This window comes from Heliconius melpomene, chromosome 13 (genome assembly GCF_056956725.1).
Source record: "Heliconius melpomene rosina isolate 202511_hmr_F chromosome 13, ASM5695672v1, whole genome shotgun sequence".
Taxonomy (NCBI): Eukaryota; Metazoa; Arthropoda; class Insecta; order Lepidoptera; family Nymphalidae; genus Heliconius; species Heliconius melpomene.
In genome coordinates, this window is record NC_140401.1 from 5,709,114 (window position 1) to 5,722,034 (window position 12,921).

The 12,921-nt window shown below is 38.7% G+C and overlaps 3 protein-coding genes across 4 annotated transcripts; 1 reads left to right on the top strand and 2 right to left on the bottom strand.

Moving 5' to 3' along the window:
• Positions 1-99: 99 nt before the first annotated feature.
• LOC146532684 (uncharacterized) lies at positions 100-5,658 on the bottom strand. The gene has a single exon (XM_085196277.1). It carries the CDS (start codon positions 5,656-5,658, stop codon positions 100-102), a length of 5,559 nt encoding a protein of 1,852 aa, XP_085052403.1.
• Positions 5,659-8,563: 2,905 nt separating this feature from the next.
• LOC146532685 (endocuticle structural glycoprotein ABD-5-like) lies at positions 8,564-10,688 on the top strand. 2 transcript variants are annotated; one of them, XM_085196753.1, is made up of 3 exons: positions 8,564-8,715; positions 9,065-9,177; positions 10,294-10,688. In XM_085196753.1, exons 1-3 carry the CDS (start codon positions 8,704-8,706, stop codon positions 10,478-10,480), a joined length of 312 nt encoding a protein of 103 aa, XP_085052879.1. In that variant the 5' UTR covers positions 8,564-8,703; the 3' UTR covers positions 10,481-10,688. The 2 variants fall into 2 exon arrangements, with proteins under 2 accessions (XP_085052879.1, XP_085052878.1); XM_085196752.1 differs by lacking the exon at positions 8,564-8,715 and having other exon boundaries at positions 9,035-9,177.
• A 1,104-nt stretch (positions 10,689-11,792) lies between these two features.
• LOC146532686 (flexible cuticle protein 12-like) lies at positions 11,793-12,635 on the bottom strand. Its single transcript, XM_085196561.1, has 2 exons — positions 12,499-12,635; positions 11,793-12,226 (listed from the first exon to the last, which is right to left on the bottom strand). The coding sequence occupies exons 1-2, from the start codon at positions 12,505-12,507 to the stop codon at positions 11,858-11,860; spliced, it is 378 nt and encodes a 125-aa protein (XP_085052687.1). The 5' UTR covers positions 12,508-12,635; the 3' UTR covers positions 11,793-11,857.
• Between the last annotated feature and the right edge of the window lie 286 nt (positions 12,636-12,921).

Sequence of the window (12,921 nt, forward strand, 5' to 3'; positions counted from 1 at the left end):
CGATGATGCGCGTCGGTTGTCGCGAACATTTCTCCCGCCGTGCAGAATCAGGTCTCGATGTGATGCTGCATCTTTCCCGCGGTGAGCGACGACGTCTTCTTACTTTGGAAGCGGAACGAGTTTTTTGGTTGGCCTTTTCAGAAGACCACCCTTAGTGCGTACTTCAACTATTCGCACTTGTCCATCTGCACCTGGATATACTTTTTCTATGCGTCCTCTTGGCCACGTATTTCTTGGAAGTTGTGAGTCGGCTATAAGTACCGGGTCACCTATTTCATAAGTAGGGCCTCGACCATGAGGCTCCCGCCGGTGTTGAAGTTCAGGGAGATATTCGCGAACCCAGCGTCTCCAAAACATGTCTGCTAATATCTGTGAGCGTCTCCACTGCTTTTTGCTATCGATGTCGTCCTCACTAAATGTGCCAGGTACAGGTAGACGAGCTGAACCCCCAAGTAAAAAGTGATTGGGTGTTATAGATTCTTCGTCGTCATTGTTTACAGAAACATGTGTGAGGGGACGACTATTCACAGTATATTCTACTTCGCAGAGTAATGTAGCCAAAATTTCTTCTCGGGGGTATCTCTCACGAAGAATAGTGTATAGAGCTGTTTTCACGCAGCGAACAAGACGTTCCCATGCGCCTCCCATGAATGGTGCAGATGGTGTTATGAAACGCCATGCGATGCCTCGACGACTGGCTTCTTCTTTGAATGCTTCTCGAAGTTCTTTGTCTGCTCCATGCATGTTTGTACCATTATCTGAGTAAATTTCGGAAGGACATCCTCGACGTGCAGCGAATCTTCGCAATGCAAGTATGGCAGAGTCTGCGCTTAGGCTGGCGGCGATTTCCAGGTGAACTGCTCTAGTGGTAAGACACGTGAAGAGTGCGACGTAACGTTTCACGTGTTGTCTGCCGACGACTACTGTGAGAGGGCCAAAATAATCTAAGCCGGTGTATGTAAATGGTCTTCGATGATGAGCGAGACGGGATTTAGGATGATCACCCGTAGAAGGCTGTGGGGGTTGTGCCTTGCGAATACGACACTTGAGGCACTGATGAACTATCCTTTTCACGGTGGGACGAAGACGAATTACCCAAAAATGTTGACGTACTTCATTTACTATTATTTCGGTGCTGCTGTGGTGAAGACAACGGTGGGTCCAATCAATATATAACTGTGTGATGTAGTTATCTCCATCTAAGACTTGTGGTTTCTTTGTTTCGTCTTTTATTCCCTCGGCGGCGGCTATACGGCTGCGAAGAACGACAATGTCATCTCGGAGTTCTACGGGTAATGAATGAAGGCGACTTTGTTTGGCAATAGTCCTGTTGTATCTTAAGTCTGTGATATCTTCATTGAAAGATTCTTCTTGAGATGTTCGGATGAGAAGATTTTCTGCTTTTGTAATGTACTTCGAATCCAATATCAGAAAATTGTTGGAATCCATAGATTTCTTGCTATGTAGAGTAGTAGATTTCTTTTGCAATGTTTCTCTTCGTTTGTTCCACGTAGGATCTGATTCCATATTTCTACGTGTTCGCTTATAAAAGATCTTCTCCTTTTTATTTCTGCAAATATCTAAAAATTGCAAGACTCTAGCTGTGGCACGAAGTAGTCGCTCCCATTTTGAGAAGCGTTGTGGATCAGGAATTGCTTCACGTAATTTTGTCTTCAGCTGGAGTTCTTTAACGGTAAAAGTATGTTCTTCACCAGTATTATTTGACACGACCGGTTTTTCGATAGGCCAGGTACTCGGATTTTCTTTCAAGAAGGCAGGCCCGTGATACCATTCATGATCAGCTCCAAAATCAGATGGTACTTCTCTGGTGGCTATATCGGCGACATTGAGCTTAGAAGGTACCCAACGCCATTCTTCAACTTTGGTATATTCTTCAATGGCTGCTAGTCTATGTGCGACAAATGGCTTATAAGACCTGGCTCCATTTCTTATCCACGTCAGAACTGTCTTACTGTCTGTCCAAAAGATTTTGCATTCCGGCGCAATACGATGTTCTTTTATGACAGCTTCTGCTATGCGAACTCCCATGACGGCTGCTTGTAGTTCTAAACGAGGAATTGACATAACCTTGAGCGGGGCTACTTTCGCTTTAGCCATGATCATGTTGACTTGGACTTTTCCATCCGGAGCAACCACCCTCCAGTAGGCAGCTGCTGCGTAGGCTGTTTCACTGGCGTCGCTGAATATATGTAGTTGTACAGATGTGGCATCACTATAACCAGAGTAGCATCGAGGTAAGCTCACATTTTTCAATTTCTGAAGGTGTAGCATCCATTCTGCCCACTGCTTGGAAAGATCTTCATCCAGATGTTGATCCCAATCTATAATTCTTCGCCAAGATTCTTGAAGAATTTGTTTAGCACGAATAGTAACGGGTGAAGCGAAACCAAGTGGGTCATAGAGTGACATAACTATCTTCAGAGCTTCTCTCTTCGTAGGAGCTGTTTTCTTTAATAAACTGGGCGGTAATCTTGCTAGTTTTAAATTGAATCGTAATTCATCGGTTGACGGTCTCCACATTAAACCCAAAATCTTTTCTTCTTTGGTACCCAGGTTAATAGTTTCTGTCATATTTGATTGTTTTTCAAGTTCATTTATTATTTTCGGGATATTTGAAACCCACTTGCAGAGTTTGAAACAAGCTTCTCCGTGGATATGTTGGACCTTTTTGGAAGTTTCTATAGCTTCTTCTATACTTCGGAAACTGTCTAGGTAGTCATCCATATAGTGGTTGTGGATGATAGCTTCCACTGCTTCTGGATGCGTGTCGATGTACCTTTTTGCGTTCCAATCTTTAGCGAATATCGCGGTGCATGGTGAACTCGCAGCTCCAAATATAAGCGACGTCATGCGATATTCTTCAGGAGTTCCCTCCCGCCGGTGTCCTCTCCACAGGTAGCGAAGGGCATCCCTATCTTGAGGTCTTACTTTGACTTGCATAAACATTTCGGCTATGTCGGCTGATACAGCGAAAGCATGACGGCGAAATCTCATCATGACTCCAGGAAGCGATTGAAGAAGGTCTGGTCCAGTCAAGAGGAAATCGTTTAGTGACATACCTTTGGTTTTAGCAGCGGCGTCGTGAACAATGCGAAGCTTCTCTGGTTTAGCCGGGTTTTGCACGTCGAAGTGTGGCAGGTACCATGTTCTGCCTGGAGAGATACTTTTAGGTGCCACCTCAGCGTAGCCCTTCTGGACGAGTGATTCCATTTGTTCGGTGTATCTCCTTTTCAGTTCAGGATCACGATCAATTTTTCTCTCTATTGATATGAGCCTCTTCAGCGCCGACTCATAATTATTAACCATGATGCTGTTCTCTGATTTCCATAAAAGTGTGGTTTCAACATGCCCATCTTGTAAACGGTGTGTGTGTTTCTTCAAAATGTTTTCAGCCTTTATTTCTGGATCAGAGTCTGGCCGACGCGGATTAATGATAAGAGATTCCAAGGCAAAGTAATCTCTCAGTTGTTCATCCATTCTATCTTCAATAGCAGTAACTTGATTGACGAAATGGATTTTCTGACCCAATGTCCTATTGTGCGCACCATGTAGCACCCACCCGAGCGACGTGAGTGAAGCGATTGGTTGGTTCTTCGGTCCTATACGGACATCTTCGGCGAGTAGTAAATTCCAATTGTCTTGACCAATTAGAATTTTAGGCGTGGCTGAGTCGTAGGTGAGCTGGTTCTTCAAATCTATTAGATGATCGCAGGCAGCTAAGTCTTCTTCACGAATTGTTTGCGGGGAAAGATTAAGATGCGGAACGGTACGAGCTGTAAAGCTAATCTTCTTTTTCTGTGAATTAGCAAGTGTCACGGTAACACGCCTTGATCCCGGCGTTTCAATAACTATATCCCCGATTGCTTCCATCTTTAAAGGATCCAGCCGTCCCTCAGCACCGACTTCCTTTGCCAAAGCTTCATCTATGAGAGATACAGTTGATCCGTCGTCTAATAGAGCGTATGCGGAGGTTTCTCCCGCCGGTCCATGAACTCTGACTGGTATGATTTTAAGATAAGCATGCGCCTTTGACGGTACCCATGCGTTGGCCACGGTTTCCTTTTCTTCTTGTTGATTTCGAATTTCTGATTTCTCCTTTTTATCATAGTGTAGTAATCGATGATGAGTACCGATGCATCCCTTAATATTGCACTTCTGTGGTTTACAGGAATGTCCTGATTGTCGGAACCGCAGGCATCTGAAGCACAGTCGGTGTTCTTTGGCGAGTTCCCATCTTTTATCTGAGTTGGCATCTTGAAATTTCTTGCAGCTAATACTGTGATGACCTTCTTTGTTACAAATTTTGCACGTACTTTTCACCATTCCATGAAATCTATTAGTTTTCCTTTCTTCGGTAGTATTGTGCGTTCTATGTATCACACGACGAGTAGGCTCTGAGTGCGGGATCTCTGTTGAATAAGGTGTGCGACATGCTGCTTGTTTGGTGAGAAACTCGCTGAAGTGCGTCAGGTCTGGTTTGAATATAGATGCTTGTTCCTCGTACCACCTGGTACATAACGACGATGGTAGCTTTTCGCGAAGGGCCCTCGTTATATCTGGCGCAGTGATAAAGTTGTGTAAATCGAGGGCGCGAAACAGATTGACACTGCTTCTTACCTTACTGGCGAATGCATGTATCTCCTTTGGATTGTCAGCACAACGAGGTAGAGATCGAAGCTTGTCATATTCACTATATGCGATTGCATCTGGACGACCGAAATTCATTTCAAGCTCTTCTATGATGGCATCCGGTTTTGAATGAGCTATGAGTTGTGTGTCGACGACTTCCAATGCTTTTCCAGTTAGGCTTCTTCGAATTCTGGCTGTATTTTCAACTTCATTGAAGTATCCCTTAGTGTTTTCATATATGGCCCTGTATGATAGCCATTCATTTAACACTCCACTATATGTAGGAAGATCCATGATGACTTTGGACGCGACGGGAAAATTGTATGACGATGATGGAGGTAACATTGTAGGTTTAGGTACCTCTGTTTTCATACACAACGATGTAGGAGCGGTTTCGGCTTTTTCGCATCTTTTCTTCAAATTTTCTATTTCCTTTTTTAGCTCCTCTATTTCCTTTGTTGAATCTCTCTGTATTGCTTGTTGATTTTCGGAATTGTTGCCGATATTCGGATGTTGAGGCATTCTATAGCATGACGGCACTGGATGTGGTTGCCTCGTAACATCTGCACATGGTGTAAGTGATTTTTGTACGATTTGTGCATTATCTTCAATCCAGGAGCTAACGTAGTCGGTTTTCGATATATTATCTTCCTGGGATTCTGAACTATCTGATTCAGCATCTTCCAGAGCTATTTGCGCGAGTTCAAGCTTGATGCGAAGTATTTCTTCACGAGCATTTCTTGCTCTACGTCTGGATTTCGTAGACTTCTTCGAGTTTGCACGTTTCGAAGTTGTCGACTTTATTTGTGTGCCTTCAAATTGTTCCTCCTTGTTAATTGAAATAATTCTTGAGTCTTCCTTTTCGTCACTTGGTACTATTAAGTTCTTTTCTATTTCGGAATCCTCTTGTGTATTCGTAGGCGGGTGTGTCACCTCTGTGTGACTAGATGAAGGGTCGGCTTCATATCTCAATCCCTCGGATCGACCTCTTGATCTTGTGATAGGCATCTTAGTAAAAACCTACGATAATTGGTAAAACTCACCAAGACGAAACGATAATACTCGAAGGCGGATGCACGAAGATTCTCGGAGACGAACGACGACACTCGAAGGCGGAAGCACGAAGATTCTCGGAGACGAACGACGACACACGAAGGCGGATGTCGGAGGATGATGCACGAACACTCACGAAGACTTACGATAATACTCGAAGGCGGATGCACGAACACTCACGACGTGACTTACGGCGCGATAGATGTCAGCGCAGTAGCGAGCACGACAGTCAATGCGGACGCCAACGGAGGCGGCGGAGAGCGCAGCGGAGAGCGCTATGTGACGGAGAACACTGCGCGACGGAGAGCACTGCGCGATGTAGTACGATAATACTCGAAGGCGGATGCACGAAGGTTCTCGAACACTCACGATAACACTCGAAGGCGGATGTCAGAGGCTGATGCACGAACACTCACGAAGACTCACGATAACACTCGAAGGCGGATGTCAGAGGCTGATGCACGAACACTCACGAAGACTACAGGCGAGTAAGGCGACTTCAGCACAGTTGCGAGCGCGACAGTCAATACGGAATATACTGCGCGATGGAGCACGGCGCGACGGAGAGCACTACGCGATGGAGCACTTACGAAGACTCACGAAGGCGGATGCACAAAACACTCACGACGTGACGGGATATGTGACGTCAGCGCAGTTGCGAGCGCGACAGTCGATACGGATGCGAAACGCGACGGCGAATGCGTTTGCGAGCGCGACGGAAAACACTGCGCGATAGAGTACTGCGCGACGGAGCACTTGCGCGACGGAGCACTGCGATAACTTGCACGATGACGGATGATGCTTCAGCTTCGGTGAGGAGTCCCCAGATCCAGCTCGAAGGACCAGCACGTTGTACCGGACGGGCGGAACTCAAGTGAATGAGCCGCTGACGCCCTGCACACTATAGGTTCCAGATCATGGGAACACGGAGTATGCTGAGACCCCAAGACGTTCTTGTGAGTCGTTCTTGTGAGACGTTCTTGTGAGTCGTTCTTGTGAGACGTTCTTGTGAGACGTTCTTGTGAGTCCTTCTTGTGAGACGTTCTTGTGAGTCCTTCTTGTGAGACGTTCTTGTGAGACGTTCTTGTGAGTCCTTCTTGTGAGACGTTCTTGCTATACATTGAAACAAGATACTGAAACAGGATGTTGAAACAGGATATTGAAACAAGATGTTGATCACTGTATAACGGTCGGTGACTGTCGGCTCTATTCGTATCTTGTTCCGATTCTATCTTCTTCCTGTTGTGCTCACCGTTGATTGCCGACTGTCTCTGTCTCGCCCGACGCGCACCTCCGTTGCGCGGAGCTAAACGGTAACGAGAGCCGCGAGCCACCGAGCCGTTTTATCTTTATTTACAACAATATTTTTACTATGATTATCACACATTTACATTTATATTTTAATAACTAAAAATCGGATGTTTTTACAATTTATACATATTAAAAGAACATAAAAATATCTATCTATCTATGTATAAAACATTATACTATTTAAGTATTATCTATTATTAAATTACGAAAAATGCTGTTACGATGACGAATTTTACATGAGTTTTTACAATGAAAATTCTCTCTAAAATTAATTACACACATTAGGAATATACAAATCTGTTATTTTGTTACAGAAAACTATGACAAACAATAATTAATAATAAAATTTACTATACGGAAGTTACTATTATATAAAAAGCGATTAATGCGGCAAATCATAGTACAACTATACAAATAAGATATAAAGTCGAAAATTATTATCTAAAACGGAACCCAAATCTATTTATATTTATTATTTAATGTAATTACTTATTTACAAAGGAAAAAACACTATTAATTTAGAAAAGACACTAATAATAACATTCAAAATTACGAGAGTGGTATGACGTCACTTTTTGCCAAACTAAACAGTCTCTAACATGTTGTGACGAGTTCACAGCCGATGATGCGCGTCGGTTGTCGCGAACATATAGTTATGTAACATAAAAATATATATATACGTTGTCAATTTAAATAGAAATTTGAATAGACAACACGAGATCTTAAAATCTTAAATGTAAATAATACCATTAAGGTTTAGGTACTTCACGATGAACTATTAGTAGAGAATGTATAAGGTTCCGAAGAATAAACTCCGTCCAATATTTGAAGTATTTTTCAGACATATTCCATGTAAAGTTTTTACATTTTTTCACAATGCTTCACGCTTTATCCCGCATGTAGCAGAGTAGGCAAATAGACCCTAGTGTTAAGACACTCCGTTCCCCACTTTCCGTTGAATTTTCGAGGCATTGCGTATTGAGAGGCGGAACAAAACGCCACGCAATTGGTGCCAGCGCGAAGAAACGAAAATATTAAATAAAAATAATTTATTCTCCCGAGCACTAATCGAACCCACAACCGTTGCTTGTGCCCCTGCCGCTTGTACCCCTACCGCCTCTACTTTTTACACTGACTACCTAAAAGAATGAACCGTGTGCCTCGATGACATTTTTTTTATTTATTTATCAGCATAGTTTAAGGGATTAAAAACATTTTGTACACACTTAGATACAAAGTATTTTGTTGTTAATGTGAAAGGTCGCCATAGGTCCACAGGCGCACCACAACTGAAGCATGATGACTTTTGATATATGGAACTATTTCTTAAATCATTTGATAGAATGTTTATATTTGATTACTCTATTTCAATAAATTTAAACAAATTTTGTATATTTCTTTGTAACTTATTCTTAAAGTGTTAAAATATATGAAACTTTTTTCTTCTTTTAAATTTGGATGTTACCTGAACCTACTCTGCAAATATCCATTACTTGCTTTGCAAATAGGCTGTTCGATCGGGCAGAGTTCATAAAAACTGAGATACCTTCAGAGAGTGGTAGATCGTGTACCATCCTCGTATGATGTCAGCCATCTGCAAATGCTGCACTTCAGAATGCATATAAAACGGACGGGTAATACACTAGTTACTCATTCGTTAGTTTGTGCTCACGAGGAATACTAAGCATCATGCTCAAATACGTGAGTTTCCAGTACTTTTTGTTATTTTAATTATATTAAAGTTCAAAGGTTATCTTTGACAGATTCTAATTTAAGTAGCTTTTTACGATTGTGAAAGTGTGTCGTGGATTTTATGTGGTGTACCACAGATTTGTTACTCAAGTCACACAACAATAGATGCTCGTAAAATTTAATGTTAGCATAACTTTAAAAACTATTTAACCATCAGGCTAGATAAAAGACGAAAAATGTCGAACAAAATTAATATTTAATTGTAATCTAAAAAAAATAAATTAAAGTTACTGTTAATTTTAATCAGAATAAGGTATATTATAATTTATGTATATCATGTTATATGTTATTCTACCAGGTTGCCGTCGTTTGTGTGCTCGCCACACTGTGCGCTGGAGCTCCTCAAAATCCACAGGATGTACAGATCCTACGGTTTGACAGTGATGTGCAACCTGATGGCTACAGCTTCGCGTAAGATATTCAAAATATTTGATAATATATTTACTAAGACAGACAGTTGTAATATCTAAATAATTTCCTCGCTTTGATAACGAAACTAAGCACGGCGTTGAGTTCCGCCACTCAACACACAATGCCTCAAAAAATAGCCAGAAAGTAGGAAACGAAAGTGTCCTATGTGTGTCGAAGTGAAATGGAGTGTCTTAATTCTAAATTTCCAGGTTCCTTCTGCCTAGAATAATATGTGCTACTACTATATATATTTGTTGAAGAAAAATAAGCCTGAAAACAAATTATATGAAAGTGAAAAGTACACACGTAACCGCAATGCGCACTTTCAAACAATTTTAGAGTATGCTTCCTAATTGGAAATATGCAATATTGCACTTTAGCGAGGAATATAGCAAACAACACAAAATATATAATATATATATATATTTTAAACCAAAGTAAATATTCTTATGCAACTCTTCATAATGTTTACATTGTAATAATACTACGCAGCACGCTTATTTAATTATATAGTAAATATTGTTGCATCTTTGTCGAATGAAATACGAGTGAAAAATACAATTCAAAACTACTCGGATCTAAATAAAAAGATATAATATTTACTCATATAAAAAGTATAACCTAGCCTTATTAATTAAATATATATTTTCGTTGTGAAATTAAAAAAAATAAAGGAAGGTTTTTAGGTGAATAAAACATTTGGAATAACTAAAACTTTAAACACATAATTATTATTTAGACACAATCCAAAAAACAATAATGAAAATTTACAATTTATGTACCTATATTTAATATTTATTTACAAATCTAATATGACATTAACTTTATTGGTGTCATTGTTAGTTATTCTAGCTATTACACAAACGTGAAGATGCTCTTTTTGAACTATGGCAACATCACGCTTGAACTCTAATGCCTATTGGTTTTAGAACAAGCTATACGACTATAATGGAGTTAAACCATTCTTTACTTTCTGTAAATACAAGAGACATTATTTTAGTTTAAGAAACGGAGAAGAGAAAAACAGAGTTATAAATAGTGACCAAGTACAAATCGTATCCATACTCGTCTCGTATATCCACTTCCAAACTGTATGAAAAATATATTTTTTTCCAGATATGAGACCAGCGATGGTACGTCAAGACAAGAACAAGGCAAGCTTGATAATCCACAATCAGAAAACGCTGCTCTTACGGTAACCGGTCAGTATTCATACGTAGCTCCAGATGGCAAGCACTACACTGTCCAGTTCACCGCCGGCCCCGAAGGCTTCCAGCCTAAAACTTCTTTGGGTCAAAAGTAATTTATTACATAATTCTGGTGTACCTTTGCCCATGTAAATAAATATTTGGTATATACCAGTGAAATCACTTTTAAAAGAACAAAATACTCGATCTCAACAATTGCTTATCGCACAGTTACATACGAGAATCACTGTATTTAGTGCCATAGGATATCTTTGTATTACTACTTTTGTAATAAACCTTCTTGAAATAAATATTTCAAAATAATTGATGTTTCATTCCAATTTCATAAGAATCATTAAAGGTAAGCTTTAATCATGGTAATCTAATATGAGTTTAAGTAACATAACACATCAAGATGAACTTTGATCTCTTTGGTCTGAAATAATAGTTAATAATTGAAACGCAAAGCATAAGAAACATAGATATACAATTGGTATTGAATATAAATAAATAATAACACAATTTTACAAATAAAATTTAAAAAAATATTATTACATACATTTGGAGATTTTTAATAAAATCATTTATCGTATATCATTATGGTAAATACTAAAAAAAGTGGCAGTATTTTTCTACCTTTCAAAATTAAAAAAAGTGCAAGATATGTAAAATGTGACTGTTTGTTTGTAAAACGTAAAGGTCATACTGCATTGGTAGTGCACAGTACGTAAAGTTTCAAGATATTTAAAAGTCAAGTCTATGTCATCGATTTGTATAATTGTCATTTGAACTTTTACGAATAGAACTTAGTGTATTCTATGTAATGTGCAATAAATTGACTTACATAAAATATATTCTTTAACTTATAGGCTATTTATCTACATTTATATTTTCATTTTTTCGCTCTTGTTTCAAGGCAAAGAGCGGCGTTTAGTTCCGCCACTTAACACGCATTCCAGGTAAAACTCGGCGTAAAGTGGGGAACGGAGTGTCTTAACACTAGGTTGATGAAAATTAATGAAATTATAATAAGTACATATATTTTATATGTTATTAAATAAGAGAAAATTTCCTAAAAAATCTTTTCATTACAAAAATGAATTAAAAGTTCGTTGAAGTCTTTTGTATGAAATCACATACTTTCCCTGCTTGTACCACACAATTATTTAAAATTTCACCTAAATGACGAAAAAAATAAAAATCATTGTCTAAGGCTCTATTACATTAATCATTACACCAATAAAAGTCCCTAATAGTAGGTTTTATAATCTATCTTCCATGTACTATACAGAGACCATTGAGCTACAGTTTTATTATACGAGTATGTATAGTTTAAATAATCTCGTATATTATAAACATTGGTATTAGACATTTTATTGAAATTTATTAATTAAACATATCTAATAATATGTGGCAAAATACAATAATTGTAGGAATAAATAATAAAAAAAAGGAATATTCTCACTGTAAATTTATTATAAACTTTAAAACACTCAAGCATTTATAGATACTTCTAGTTCCGGTTCAGGCGCCTTAGGTAAATGGTCCCCCTTTGCATTGTAACCATCTAGACCAGCTGTGTATTTGGTAACATAAGTTTTCCCATCGTCACCAACATAGGACACTTCACCTTCAGTGATGAGTACGTAACCAGTACCATCTGCGGTAGGAACAAGGCGTCCCCGTTCTGATACTACGGTTCCTTCTGCAGTGACGTAGCGGAGTGAATACTGTCCAAATTCGTCATGCACCTCTTCGTGTTCTAAGGCCGGCATCGACCGCCTGGCCGCTATTGCCGATTGAACATCTTCATCCACTGCCTCACTCAGCGCCCCCATGATGCAAAGTGACAAAACTAAGAACTGAAAAGCAAAATAGTTTTATTAATAATTAAGAAATAAAATATAAACTTAAAAAAATATACTAATATATTAGTTTTACTCTAGTTTATATATTTTACTATGGACTTTTTTAACTTCATATGTTTCCTGCATTTTTTGCCGCACTTTATCTAACTTATCACTTAATAAACCTGATATATAAAAAAGAACCATTTCCACTATTGGGAATCAAATCCACAAATATCAAAATTTATATTGAAGCATTTAATGATAGATTAAAAATAAATATTTACCAATTTCATGATGTCGTTTTATTGCTTCTCTCCAGTTCTCCTTCGATATCCTAAGGTATGTAAATACTAATGTCAAACCCAAGGAAATGGTCTTTTTTATACTATTTTTAATGATATCATCAGTAATGACGTTGTAATAACCACTGTAATTACTATAATTTTTAATTATTTGAATTAATTTGGGACTTACGTAACTAGAGTTATTAGAGAAACTTTAATGAAAACTATGTATAATATAATATTATAGATAGTTTATTTATTTTAAAACAAATAAATATTTTTTTAAGCGCCTAAGCAATAAGTTTAAAATTTTGGACCAGAACAATATTGCTCTCTTATTTCTAAATACATTATATATGCACATTCAAAATATACTATGAGCACCAGAATATTTAGAAGTGGATATTTTTCACCCATTCCTAC